General features: G+C 37.4%; 1 protein-coding gene across 23 annotated transcripts in view; it reads left to right on the plus strand.

Annotated features, from left to right (window-relative positions):
- Positions 1-14,791, plus strand: part of DOCK9 (dedicator of cytokinesis 9) — a 97,428-nt gene that overhangs the window by 50,783 nt on the left and 31,854 nt on the right. For 14 of the 23 annotated variants that reach the window (XM_033147831.1, XM_033147843.1, XM_033147837.1 and 11 more), the window contains exons 15-31: positions 495-617; positions 1,557-1,636; positions 1,718-1,905; positions 2,048-2,113; positions 3,397-3,489; positions 4,154-4,277; positions 4,668-4,789; positions 5,363-5,449; positions 5,929-6,018; positions 6,717-6,832; positions 6,970-7,039; positions 7,144-7,269; positions 8,520-8,591; positions 9,199-9,345; positions 10,659-10,742; positions 11,905-12,016; positions 14,504-14,682. In XM_033147831.1, the coding sequence (XP_033003722.1) occupies positions 495-617; positions 1,557-1,636; positions 1,718-1,905; positions 2,048-2,113; positions 3,397-3,489; positions 4,154-4,277; positions 4,668-4,789; positions 5,363-5,449; positions 5,929-6,018; positions 6,717-6,832; positions 6,970-7,039; positions 7,144-7,269; positions 8,520-8,591; positions 9,199-9,345; positions 10,659-10,742; positions 11,905-12,016; positions 14,504-14,682 (1,879 nt within the window). Of the gene's footprint in view, positions 1-494; positions 618-1,556; positions 1,637-1,717; positions 1,906-2,047; positions 2,114-3,396; positions 3,490-4,153; positions 4,278-4,667; positions 4,790-5,362; positions 5,450-5,928; positions 6,019-6,716; positions 6,833-6,969; positions 7,040-7,143; positions 7,270-8,519; positions 8,592-9,198; positions 9,346-10,658; positions 10,743-11,904; positions 12,017-12,334; positions 12,377-14,503; positions 14,683-14,791 lie in introns of all 23 variants that reach the window. The other 9 variants (XM_033147827.1, XM_033147840.1, XM_033147825.1 and 6 more) reach the window with 1 other exon arrangement.

Raw genomic sequence — 14,791 nt, forward strand, 5'->3', positions numbered from 1 at the left:
TGGTCTGTGGTGTTTCTGTGAATTTGTGGCTGAGAACACAAATTCACTGTATTAAATATTCATGCTGATTTTTAATTGTGTTTTTATTGCTTCTTGTTGTATTTTATTTCATTACAATCTGCATTCTATGGCATTCAAATTATAATCAATAAAATGCATTATATAAGAAATAAAAGAAGCACTAAAAGTACAATTTATAAAAATCATGCCGCTTCTTGCTCATTGCATTACAGTTGCTGCAACATGCAGAAAAATAATTAAGTAGTCTGCCAAGACCCTCAGCAATTTTCAAATGCTCCATGGGGAAAGAAGTTTGGGAACCACTGGTGTAGGTATCGTTACGCAATAAATTTTGGCTTCCTTTCTTGTGACCATTTATGCATATTTCAGTGAAGCAGAGTTTGCCAATATAATTTCAGGATGTCAAGCATTCACTTACTTTTTTCTCTGTTTCATTTTGTAATGAGATTCTTATATAAGAGTTCATGTTTCAGGACACTGTTTAAGGATGCATCTGGGACACTAGACAAAAATGCACGATTTTCAGCACTCTACAAACAAGACAGTAACAAGCTCTCAAACGAAGACATGCTTAAATTGTTAGCTGATTTCAAAAAGTGAGTACTTGTACATATTTATTATTTAGAATACTTACATCCTGCATTATTGTCCTTAAGGGCTCTTAAAGCAGCACCTGGCACCTTGGTTATATATGTTTAGGCGCTAGGTAGAAAAAATCCTCTTCTCCCAGGCCTTTGGCTAATTAAACAATCTATGGCCTTTTATACTGTGGAGTATTGTTTTTGTTTGCTACTATGTTGTGTATTTTTGTGGTTTTATATTGTAAATTATTAAATTTCTATACCATTCTTCATCCAAGGATCACAGGGTGGTATAGAAATTTAATAAATATTCATAATAATGTGGCTAAGACTAATTCAAACAAATAAAGTAATATCTCTTGAGCTGAGTCTGCAACAAGCTTCTTTCCATAAAGAAAACAATCTGAGTATGAGTGGAAGTGCTTTCTACTAATGCAAGTTCAACTTCAGAGCCAAATCTGTTTTCACATACATCTGTCAAGTGCTTGCTGTTTATCATGGAGGGCGGAGGCACCAAAGAAGGCCTTAATGAATGCCATCATACCATAGGCTCTGGGTTGACCTCTCCTGTTTTAAGGTTTCAGTTAAATGGGTGCTGTGGAAGAATGATTTTTTTTTTTTTTTACAAACAGATTATAGGTGAGAAGTTTGACTGGAGACAGTGGTCACTACAGCTGTTCTTGTCATAAGGCTAAAAAAGTCAAGTCTGTGAGGTTCAAATTGTCAAGGGAAGTTGCTAAATTGGACTTGGTGTGGTTTCAGTGAAAAGCTGCACAAATTTAGGAGATAGAAGTATTGCCAAGGAATGTAGTATTTACCTATCTTTCTGGGGGGAAAGACTTTGTCATGCTTTCCAAGCCTTTTGGGTGTTTTCTTACCTATTTGAGTTCTGCTGTATTATCCATCCCTAGTGATTTTTCTGTTGAGTCACTTTGTTTTTTCCTTCTTCCATAGACCTGAAAAGATGGCCAAGTTACCAGTTATTTTAGGAAATCTAGACATAACAATTGATAATATTTCTCCAGACATCCCAAGTAAGTATAGAAAATTACTTTTAAATAGCTGAAAAGCATTTTTTTCTTCAATTTTTTTATTGGTTTTTAATATATTTTCAGATTTTGTTAGCTCATCATACATTCCCATGAAACAGTTTGAAAACAGTACCAAGACAGTAGTAACGTTTGAAGTAGAGGAGTTTGTTCCCTGTATACCAAAACACACTCAGCCTTTCACCATCTACAACAATCACCTTTATGTTTATCCAAAGCACTTGAAATATGACAGTCAAAAGTCATTTGCAAAGGTGAGTTAATGGGCCACTAATAACATTCAGATTCAAGACCAAATTGAATCTGAATTGAATTTGGTGTTCTTTCTTGGAAGTTTTGGTTGCTTGTCTGGCACTTCTTAGGAAAAACAAAAATCTCTGTATGTGCTCTTTTTAGGCAAGAAATATTGCAGTTTGCATTGAATTCAAGGATTCAGATGATGAAGATTCCATACCTCTAAAGGTTTGTTGATCTGACTTACAGATATTAGAAACAGTTCATTCAAAAACTTGCTGTTTATTATTCTGTGCAGTTAAGGTGTCCTCAAATAGGAACTCAACCTCCCCCTAGTGGTTGAAGGCAGGAATCAGTTTGCTTCAGAATAAGTTTATGGCCTTTTCAATTAGATTGAGTTACATTTCCTTTAGTAGGGCCTTTTGTACTTTTAGCCAAGTATTGAGCAGGTTTCCTCAACCTCGGCCCTCCAAATGTTTTGAGACTACAATTCCCATCATCCCTGACCACTGGTCCTGCTAGCTAGGGATCGTGGGAGTTGTAGGCCAAAAACATCTGGAGGGCTGAGGTTGAGGAAGCCTAGTATTGAGTATGTGATCCTTCTGATGATTTCAGTGAAAAAAATAGAGTACTGATTATTCAGACATGCTTTTCTCAGTAAAGTATTATGCAGAGTATGCTTTAATCACAGCTGCTACTTAATTTTGGTTTATGTGTCCCTTACATTTGAATATAGTTTCTAGATGATGCAGTGTGAATTTATAGAATAACTTAGGCAAAAAGACAGGTTTCTGCCTCCAGGAGCTTATGGTCTAAAATTGTAGACAGTCTAGTTGCATAAAACAACTACAGTTCTTGTGTAGTTGTCATACATTGAGTGGGAGCATTGGTTTATCTAGGCCCAGGACTATCTACTTTAACTAAAATCAGTTCTCCTAAGGCAGGGGTGGGAAACTTTGGGTCCAGGGGCAATGCACTTCAGTATCCCCCTTGGGACTCTTCCCTACATATCCTCAGGCCTTCTCTACATCCTCCTCATATGCTTTTGCCTGGTTGGAATGCGACCTTGAAACATGATAACACTTCTTGTTTACCTAATGGAGAATGGTGTGTGTTGTGTGTGTGTGTGTGTGTGTGTGTGAGAGAGAGAGAGAGAGAGAGAGAGAGAGAGTGTTTTGTATGGCTGGAATGTGGCCCACCTTAAAATATAAGAGTCAGATCACTTACTCCCATATGGCATCTCCTGGAGGCATTCCCAAGAGGGAATGTGACTCTTGGCTAAGAAAGTTTCTCCTGCTATATAAGGTATCAGGCAGATTCATTTTCCAGCCCTGCTACCTGAGATCCTTTCACTAGGCTGTATTTTGGCATGTTGCTGCTAGTGTTGTGTTTATGGAATGATATTGGAAGTTCTCTTTGGATTTTTTAACAGCACATCAAAAAATGTTTCATTCATGTTCTTGACCTAAAATACAATAGAGTAAGTCTTTCTTTTGTTATTTGATTTTTAGTGCATCTATGGCAGACCCGGTGGACCAGTATTTACAAGACAAGCATTTGCTACAGTTCTGCATCATCACCAAAACCCAGAGTTTTATGATGAGGTATCCAATTGTACACTTGCCAGTTTCTAAAAATATAGTGAGATGAAAGTGGAACTGGTTCCTTGAATTAGAGCGCAACTGTCTTAATCAATTTATCAGGTAGCTGTAGGTCTGCCTCAGTTTCCATCTTACAGTCCTGTTGTAAGCATACCTGGAATGTTCTGTTGGATATTATTGTTCTAGTTCAGCCTTGTTGCATATTTAAACTCACATATTCACTTTTGTAATTTAATTAGAATTTTTAAGGGTAGCACTTTACTACTGTATTTTAATACTGTACACTTAAGATTATATTAAGCTGAAATCATGCAAACTAGTCAAAATCTGTATATGCTACCCATTCCATTTTAGATAACCCTGACCTAATTCATTTGATCATGCAATGCACTCCACTATATTGGAGGGAAAGTCCACTGTGTGTATTTTTTGCGTGATCACAGCTGCCATCTCCATTGAAATGATTCTAGAGTTTCACATATATCTGTCTTTTTTTTTAGTGCGTATAATCCACTTTTCACCAGTTGCTCCCAGTGTATGATCTCTTGTTCTAAATCTTACTTTAATTGCATTGAAAATTATTTCCTATATGTACATTTTATGAGGCATATCACAACACTATTAGGGCTATTTTCTGAAGCCAAACTTATATTTTTCTTCTTCTTAGATTAAAATAGAGTTGCCCACACAGTTACATGAAAAACATCATTTGTTGTTTACCTTCTACCACGTCAGCTGTGATAGTTCAAGCAAAGGGACTACCAAAAAGAAGGACATAATTGAAGCACAAGGTATGATTGACTTGGATTTTCTGTGTTGAATTCAAAGTCTGACATTGATTTCATAGTTTCTGAAGATTTATCATTAAATCTACCATTTTCTTGTTGCTGGGTTACAATAAAAAGAGTCCAATGCTAAATATATTTACTGACTTTAATAGCATTTTTAGAGAAATAAGTTGATTGTCAATTGCTTTTTAAAATTGAAATTACAATCTAACTGCTGTAGATAAAAATGTGTGCTTTGTTCCACTGGGTAGAGTCCTCCTTACATGTTAACAGTATTTTAGGAGAGGAAGTATAAGACTCAGCAAGTCTTGCTAGATGAGGCTATGTTATATTACAGTATATACTTAAGGTGTGAATATTATAAATGTTTTTTTTCCTTTGCATTTCTTGTAGTTGGGTATTCTTGGCTTCAGCTGTTGAAGGATGGCAGAGTAGTGACAAATGAACAACATATCCCAGTAGCTGCATACCTTTCATGTGGATATCTCAACAATCAAGAACCTGGCATGATCAAAGTAAAACAACAACGCAATAATGATTGATTATTTTTCATAGAACTTGATAAGGCAGAGTTGTTAAAACACACACACAAAAGCAAACATTAATTTTTGTATCTAGAATATGCAAGATGTTCAAAGTGCTTTACTAAATTTTTGTCATTCTCAACTTTCAAAGTGTCAAGCCTGCTTACTGTATACCTGTTGACTGTCATGTGTTACTGACTGACTGAAATATTTTTCCTTGCAAATAAATGAAAGCACCAATAATTTATTATGGTTCTTGCTACAGAAAGTACACCATGCATTTAGAATCCTTGGTTTGCTGAACAAGCCATAGTTCAGTGTTATATTTAAACCAGGCCAGTATATCCATATTTGGCATTTGTTAACTCAAGAGTAGATGGGAAATCTTTCATTTGTGCTAAAGAAACAAACCATTGTTGGACAACATATGGTTAATTCATGGTTTGCTTTAAAAAAACACATGGCTTTTCTGCATGTGCAGTCCAGGCCAACATGTCCATATTTGGTGTAATAACAATACCTATGTAATATCAACTTTATTTTAACTTTCTTCTCTATATACAGCATTCTGGTTCTGAAATTAAATGGGTAGATGGAGGCAAACCACTGTTGAAGATTTCAACCCATCTGGTTTCCACTGTATATACACAGGTAGGCTATTCCACTAGAGCTTTTTACCACATTTTTTGAGTTGATTGTGCTGTTAGATTGTACATAACTGGAGGGCAGGCTGACAAAAGTCTGTGTTCAGTGATGGTAGGGCTGAGTTGGAGTGCGGGGGGGGGGGAGAAGTGAAAAATAATTTTTGGTCTTCTGGTGCATATTATAAAATATTTGCTGTTAAAGCACACCAAGCAAGCAGAAGCAAACTTCATAAGCTTTGGCTGTGAGATTAGTGTAGCTCCAATAATCGGGAGTTATGCAAAGTTTAAATTGCTGAGAATTCTGTCACATTGCTTTATTCTTTTCAAGCTTAACTTTGATGGATGCTTGAAAGGAGGAACATTTTGGTTGTATTTACAGTGGATTTCTTTTATCTGGAGGTGATGACATTGCAATGGTACATTTGATCAAATCAATTTGAATTATGTATTAATTGACTTAACCTGTTTTTGTCTTTCTTTTCCTAGGACCAGCACTTAAACAATTTCTTCCATTATTGTCAAAAAACTGAGTCTGGAGCTCAAGCCTTAGGAGTTGATCTTGTGAAGTATCTTAAGGTATATAATTTATATCATGGCTTGCTAGTGTAGACATAATACTAAATTATAGTTAATCTTCCTTAATTGTGGCTTGACATGTAGCCTGAATTTGAGTCTTCCTGTGGTATGCCACAACACAACATGGGGGGAGGAAGTGATCACATGTAACTAGCACATATTTTAGACTTCCTTTATATTTTAGCCATACTATTACATTTTGCCATGCAAAATATGCACATTGCAATGTTGCAGCTGCAAAATATTTTCAACATTTAATCAACATTTATTTCACAAATGTCTTGACAAGCATTTTAACATGGCAGCATTAGCCACTATCATATTGAACACATGTCAGCTTATCCCACAGCATGATGCTTTTGTGCTGATTTCAGTATTTGCTGCTGAATTGCTATTTAATAATGTATCCTGTATATGTATACCTTCAACTCCCAGTGCACTCTCTCATTTACCCCATCTGCTTGAAATCGGACAGGCTATGGAATAGCATCAGATGTTGCATAGGAAACAATTTACTTATATTATTAGATTTCCACGTTTCCTCTTAGAATAAGTTATGTATAAGTTCTGTTATTTCAATAGAACTTGCTTCCAAGTAAAGTTTCTGAGGATTGTTAGCTTTACACTTCTGATTTTTTTTAAAGTACGTTTTGCTTCTCATACAATTCTAATTTCATTTTATTATTTTCTTAATTTAGAGTCTTCATGCTATGGAGGGCCATGTGATGATAGCTTTCCTGCCTACTATTTTAAACCAATTGTTTAGAGTCCTTACTAGAGCAACCCAAGAAGAAGTTGCAGTGAACGTGACAAGGTAAGCATTTTGATGCAACAGTCCTGGTACATTTAATCATCTAAAATGCAACTTTGGGGTATTAATTTGTCAAGGTTGTTCTAATTTTTGTCAAAGTACTTTGCAATGATATTTTATGGTCACTTCATTTTATTTAGGGTTATTATCCATGTAGTTGCCCAGTGTCATGAAGAGGGGCTGGATAGCTACTTGAGGTCCTATGTCAAGGTAGGATTCATACAAAGATGCTTTATCAAAAATTGTACCATTAACATCTGTAATAATTACTTCTGCATTATGCAAAGCTAATTTTATTTATTTTTCTTGCCAAGTATGCTTACAAAGCAGAGCCTTACATTGCTACTGAATATAAGACCGTACATGAAGAACTTGCCAAATCCATGACAACAATCTTGAAGCCATCTGCTGACTTTCTCACAAGCAACAAGCTGTTAAAGGTATATATTGGGGGTGGGGAACATTGATTGCTGCTTTTCTTGGTATTACCTATTTAACTGTGCAGGGTTGTTCTATAACCAGATTGGAGTCTTTAGTGCTGCTGAGGCATTGCTTTTCCATAAAGTGGAATTTAAGTGGTGATTCCACACTGTGCTTATTATACAGATATATTATCTGGGATTTGCCCTTCCTCATGGCTATGAACCTTCTATAATGTTTGCTCACAAGTAAATTATATTCAGCAAAGCCCCTTTATAGTGCTTATAAGTGTCTGGTTTGCAGGACCTACCTCTTTTGTTCCTTTCTGATGATTATGACTAGGGGATTACTGTCTATTGGTTGCCCCCGTGTTAGTTTCTTTTCCTGCAAGGAAGAGCTTTAATTATCCACTTCTTCTTTTTTCTATATATATAATTTTTGTTGGTTTTTGCACATGTTTTCCAAACATAACACCTCATCTTATACAATATAACAAACCTTTGGCTATCACAGCCTAGAACTTCCATCAACCTCGACTAATGGTTTTCTAACTTTCTTTCTGATTTTGCATTTTATTTTAATAGCTATTGCTATAAAATCCAAATCCTAAATAAACTCCTCCTTAGTCATTTTTCACAATAATTCATATAGTTCTCCTTACAAAACTTCTTGCAACCTTACAAGCGATGTCAATTGTTTACAATTGTATTTCAAATATATCATAAATTTCTTTCAATCTTTCAGGAAAGTCTGGTCTTGCTGGTTCTGAATTTTCCCAGTTAGTTTCGCCAACTTGGCATAGTCCATCAGTTTCATCTGCCACAAATTATCCATTTATTTACATTTCTTTTCTTATATCCTCTCAGTTTAAGCGAAACTTTTTGAACAGCAGTTAAGTTACTATTCATTACTATTCTGTCAGCCACAATTAACAGGAAGCAATCAACTGAGCAGGGCCGGCAAAGAAGAAACTTTTAATTAAAAGCTTAGGAGACCAAAAAGTCTCAATAGCACTTTGGTTGTACTGCAACTTCATGCTATTGCAAAATATAAAAATGGTGGCAAATCATATATTTTTTTTAAAAAAAAAAAAAACATGAGGAGACAAGACAGAAAAAGCTGGACTGCAGCAATTTGACAAAGTTATCTACATTTTTTAATTCCATTGAAAACCCATTTAACAATAATCCAATTAACAAGAAACATTTTATGTATTACAGGTATAAATGGACTGCTTGTATAATGTGTTGATTTTGTTTTGTTTTAATAGTACTCCTGGTTTTTCTTTGAAATTCTAATCAAATCAATGGCCCAGCACCTGCTAGAAAATGCTAAAGTAAAGGTATGTATAATATTCTTATATTAGTAAATAGCTAGCCTCTTAGTCCCCTTAATTCTAGGCACTTCCAATTTTTTCCTATATGAAAACGGAACAATGCATTAGTCCAATTATTTCTTCCACAGCCTCCCAACCTGGTGCCCATCAGCCCCAGTCAGCCTGGCCAGTTTATTTTTTATATTTTTGTAACATATGAAGGAGTATCAAACATAATTATATCAAAGATGTTCCTGCTCTAAATAATCCAACAGCATGCATTTTATTAGAGCCAATGTGGAATAGTTGTGCTTGACATAGTCTGGAGAGACAGAAGTCCAATGCTGCACTCACCTGTGAAGCTTGCTGGATGACCTTGGGTTGGTCATTATCTCTTAGTTTAACATACTTCACAGGATTGTTGAGAGGATAAAATGAGAGGGGGAAAGAGAGCCATGTGTGCTGGAGAAAGGGCAGGATATAAGTGTAGTTAATAATAAGCAGATGCCAGTGATACTCAGAAACTTTTTTTGTCTTTTCCTCTTGGTTTGAGTTTTTAACTACCAATTCTCAAACACCTGGTAAGGGTAAAATGATAATTCTGTCAACTTCTGTTGGTTAATTTTTTTCCTAGTTGTTACGAAATCAGAGATTTCCAGCATCTTACCATCACGCTGTAGAAACTGTTGTAAACATGTTGATGCCACACATTACTCAGAAGTATAAAGATAACCCAGAAGCTTCAAAAAATGCAAACCATAGCCTTGCTGTCTTCATAAAAGTGAGTATGTTTCTTTGTTGGCCTTTCTTGAAGAAGGCTTCATTTAGTCAACATAGCAATACCTGAAGTGTTACGAAAATTTCTCCTTGGCCCACAAACCAATCTTGGCCTGGTAGGAGGTCCAGTTTGCCCCAAACCATGCCCCTGAGGTCAGTTACTGGGTGGGTGGGAGCACATTGTTAAATCCTGTACGAAACAGGCTGCATGCAGCCAAGGCAAGGCAGGGGCATTTAACTCCCCTGCTCTCTCATGAGTTGATGACCAGGGGTTAAATCCTGTTCAGTTTGACAATATTCCATGGAAACTACTTCCTCATTCAGGAGGAGGGTTGTATTGGACTCTTGCTAAACAGCAGCAGCCATCTCAGAAACAAAACTTTACAAACTCTTGCATTGTGTTTGTGAGAGGAGTGCTTTTTCTCAGCTGATCTGCAAAATGCAGGGGGAAGAAGCCACCTTTTGCAAATTGGCTTTGAGAGGGACCTCTCTTGCACATGTTGATGCCTGCAAAATGCAGCTTCTGTGCCCCCACCTCCTCATGGGGAGGGGAGAAAGAAACACTTTGCTTGCCCTGTGTTTGATGCTTTGGGAAGTGTTGAACACAGGGCTAGCAACCTTCTATGTGCAGTATTCCCAAGCAGCCAACATCCACCAGGCTTGGGAACCCTACGCAAGGGATTTTGACAGGTAGTTGGGTGTGCCCCACCACTGTCTTAACAATTGCTCATGCAGAACGCAAACTGTTCTTAAGCTTTTCTTTTCTCTCATGGTCAACATGATGCAGCAGGTTTAGAAGGCAATAGCTGGCAATTTCTCTCCCCACCCCACCCCCAATAAATTGGCATATGAAAGAAAAGTATGTGTCAAGAAAATAGATAGTGTAAATCTTTGTGATAAAAGCTGATTTGGAATGTTCTGCTATTAATTATAGATAGTACTGAGATAATAGAAGGTGCAGCACTTTTGAAATAATAATCCTGCAGTTTTGGGATATTTTGCCAGTTATTATTGATCCTGGATTGATAGTGAAGACTATGAATTCATAGTCTCTCATCATAAGTGGTTATGTACAATAAAATCTTGTTTGAAATGTGGTGTACAATAAGAAGTTCAGATGAGATTATTAAATCTTTGATTTAATTTAGAAATATATAATTTATGAGTCATGAATTAAGCACCTGGTGTTTGGCATCCAAATGCTGCTTTAGGCTAGTTTAGTTTTTATAGATTTTTTTTCTTGGAAATAGCTATAAAAATATAACTTACTAGCTACCATGACTTTAGAATGCTCTTGTGACTTTTTTGCTTTTGCAGAGATGTTTCACCTTTATGGACAGAGGATTTGTGTTCAAGCAAATTAATAACTATATCAGCTTCTTTGCTCCAGGAGATCCAAAGGTATTGTATAGCTTTGTTGTAAGAAATTGTGTTGCCATTGTCATTTTGGGTTTTTTTTTGGGGGGGGGTTGTCCCAGGTCCCCAGCTTACCCAGAGAACCCCATTTGGCTCACTGTGTGGGCAGAGTGGGTGGAAAAGGCTTGTCCTGGATGCGATCCCCTCTGCAGCACTGACTGACTCATAGCACAGATAAGTCTTCTGCGGCTGAACTAATGTGAGCTTCCATTTGGTTGATTGAGGAGCAGAGCCTGGCAGTTTAACCCTACTTGCCACTGAGCAGCTCTCCTTAAGGGATCTTGGACTATTGCTTTCTACCTAAAACAGAGCTCACAGGTGGAATGAATCCTAGTTTGCCTGAGAGGCCCACTGGACTTTCCCACACCCAGATTGCGCTGTACTCAGGCCAGCTCCTCATTTCTGGTTGAGTTCTGCAGATGGGGCTGTGCGATGGATTTGTTCCTTGTCCCCATGCTAGACCAAACCCAGTTTGCTGTAAACGGTGAAAGTTGTGTCTTTGTTACACCCATGAAAGGTCTGTGTCCGTACCTTTGTGTCCTGTAACTGCAGCCTTCATGCATTCTGATACATATACTGTATATTCTGGCGTATAAGACTATTTTTTAATCCAGGAAAATCTTCTCAAAAGTCGGGGGTCGTTTTATATGCCGGGTGGAGAATCTGCGGTCGAGTATATCTCAAACTCTATATTTTAACTGGGAAAGTTGGGGGTTGTCTTATACGCCCAGTCGTCTTATACGTCGGAAAATACGGGTATTTTATGGGCAGTGATTTTTTCTTAGTTGCAATATTTAAATACATTTCTAAAGCAAAGCTTTGGTTTGCAAGAATATCTCCATCTTATCTCACAAAGCAGGCAAGATTTCACCATGTGTAAGCTGGAAATCAGTTAAACAAAAAGATCTGCTATATTTAATATTTCTAATAAAATTAGAAAAAATATAATGAACCCTCATGTTACCAGAATACGTGTGTATGAAAACATTGTATGGAAATCAGACAGTGTGCTGTTTGTTTATTGGGTCTTAGCCATCCTTTCAAAGAACTGAAACCAGACATTAAAAATCTTTTTGCTTGCTTATTGAATTTAAATACGTTAATTTCGTTAAACAACCAATTTTATGACTTGAACATATTTTTGCAGACCCTCTTTGAATTCAAATTTGAATTTCTCCGGGTAGTATGTAATCATGAACACTACATTCCTTTGAATCTGCCTATGCCTTTTGGAAAAGGCAGGATTCAGCGATACCAAGGTAAATTCACATTTGAAAAGTTAATTTGACATTGTTGTCTTGTAAGAAAAATATTGAAATCTAATGTGACTTGATACATGTATATTGGGGTTCTTTAATTGTGAGATGGAGATTTTATTTCTGTCTCCTCTAATTTTTACCAGTTTGTATAATAAAGTGATAGAGTGAAAGCAGATAGGTAAGTAATTTAGTTCTGGTGTAACACACACACACTGAATGTCTCATTAGCATTGTTTCTTTGTGTTGTCTCAAACAAAAAAGGCTATTTGTTACTTATTGGTTTTGTCCTACTTTGCTTCTTTTTTTCCTTTGAATTAGCTTTTCTTTCACCAACAGTGGAATCCTATGACACTCCTATAGGTAGGTGTGGAGTGTGCTGTTTGATCCTACACTGACTTTCTAATTTAAAAACCATGGTGACTTGTGCAAAAAGGAAGAATGTGCAGTAATTCCATTTGTGAGTCATGCTACACTGCTATAGATAAAATAAAGCTTTTAAAATAAATTTGACGTGCTTATTTGGAAACAAATTGAAAATGCATGAACATGCACTATAAACTGATTGAAAACATTCCAGAGCTTTCATCTTGCTAGTACAAGCCAGAGTATCAAGAAACACTTATTTTATTTCAGTTGTCCTGTGCTTGCATGGATGCTTCAAGCTTGTGTGTATTGAATAGCAGCTCCCCTGCACTGCATTGCAGAATCCTCTTGATACAGAAAGGGTTTTCAAAAGTATTTTGTGATGTGGCCTGCTACTCAGAGGGAATAAATTCCCTCTGGGTATGCCCATGTTCTCTTTGGAACCTGTTTTGTGTCAGCAAGCTTTGCTGATGCTAATTGTGGAGCAGCAGGTGTGGGATTTGTTGTAAACCTTTTTTCAATGAAGACTATGGGGTACTTTGCAATGAATCACATACCTAACTTTCTCCAGCAGTCATAAATATTACATTATCCTTTAAAGCAAAATTTCAAGTTCTCAAAATTCAAAAGGACTCATTCCATCTTTCCACTTACTGGACGTATTCTATACACATATGCACCCTGGTGGTGTCATTGGACCAGCAGAATGGAATTATTATGCATGAAGTGAGGCACACAAATATAAAGACCCAGCCTTCTAAGGATATATTAATTCTGGGGTCTCCAAAAGCTGCCCGATCAGCCTCTTGTTGTCTATAACATGCTGACACAGATGGTAGATGCTCACTACAGCTAGAGTCATGGGGGGTGTTTTCTTCCTGTTTTTCTTATGTTTTACAGTGCTTAAGCAAAATAAGGCCTTTTCCACCATTTTCCAAGTTCTATTTTCATTTCTTTGGATGTATTTCCTGGAAATATCTGTGTCCAATGCATCACATTCTAGAGGCGGTGCTTGCATTTTTTCCAACCAAGGAAAGGAAGGCTAACTGTGTGTCCAGTTCTTGGGCTAAATAAAAAAGTAGTATTAAAAACAATAAGTTTGATAGTACAAATGCCACTGAATTACTAGGTGTGCCATTGGTTGTTTTCTTTTTAAAAAAATGCATGTTCAGTTACCTGACCTTTTGCTTGTAGTCACCCACACTTGCTTGGTTTTAGCAGAACATATTTGTGCGAAAGTGTGGTTGTCTGAAAATTACTTAAAATGCATAAATGTTGCTCTGTAGCCACATAAAGCATGAAAGAGATTGACTTGGACCACAGCAGACCACCAGTTGAGTTTTTTCCCCAAGAGTTCATATTTAGTCAGTAAGCCACCATGTACTCAAGTGTGTAAATTACTGAATTACTGTCAGTATCAGTGACTCTCCATTTACACAGGGCTTCTGTTTTGGGGCCCCATGCGCATATGTGAAATCACGTGAAATAGAGAGCACCCTGGCAAGTCCTCCTGGCTCAGCAGGAGGAGACCTACTCCAGAGCCCAAAGAGGGAGGGTCTCCTCGTGAGCTGGAGGGGCTGCGAGGCTTTGTTGAGATGCTCAGCCCTCCCATCTCATCCGCTTTGGGCTCTGGGAAGGGTCTCCTCATGAGCCAGAGGCTTGTTGAGGCTGCTCAACAAAGCCCTCCTGCCCCTCCGGCTTGTGGGAGCCAGAGGGATGGTGGGGCTTGGTTGACCAACCTAGCTGACATGCGTGGGGAAGCCTCTTCCCCACGCATGTCAGCTGTGGAAGCTCCGCCATCCCTCCAACTCGGTTGACCAGGTGATCCCCATTTCCTTGTACCACTTCTGGGTATCTGGCACTGTGTGTGCGCATAGTAGTGCGCAAATAGAATGTACATAAGCTGGGAATTGCCTGTAATTCATTACTGCTTAAACATATTCATTTTTAGTCTTGGCTCTGGTTATAAAAAGCAAAAGAACAATCTATAGATACTCTATTTTGTTTTTCTAATAAATGAGAGGACATGGAATGTAGTAAACATTGTGGTGCTTCCAAATGGCAATGGATTGCATCTTTCTGTATTAGAATATACCCTTTCTTAACTGTGGTGTTTGCTTTCAGACCTTCAGCTTGACTATTCCTTATCAGATGAGTTCTGCAAGCATCACTTCTTGGTAGGACTGCTGCTGAGGGAGGTGGGAAATGCACTGCAAGAGTTCAGAGACATCCGTCAAATTGCAATCAGTGTTTTGAAGAATTTGATGATAAAGCATTCTTTGGATGACAGATACGTTTCCAGGGTAAGTGTATTTTCAGAAGCTTTTTTAGTTAGATTAAGTACGGAGGTTTTGTGACTTGGGTCCTAAGAAAAGTTCATTTACGGAAGTGAACTGAAGAAATGTTTATTAT

This window comes from Lacerta agilis, chromosome 4 (assembly GCF_009819535.1).
Source record: "Lacerta agilis isolate rLacAgi1 chromosome 4, rLacAgi1.pri, whole genome shotgun sequence".
Classification (NCBI taxonomy): domain Eukaryota; kingdom Metazoa; phylum Chordata; class Lepidosauria; order Squamata; family Lacertidae; genus Lacerta; species Lacerta agilis.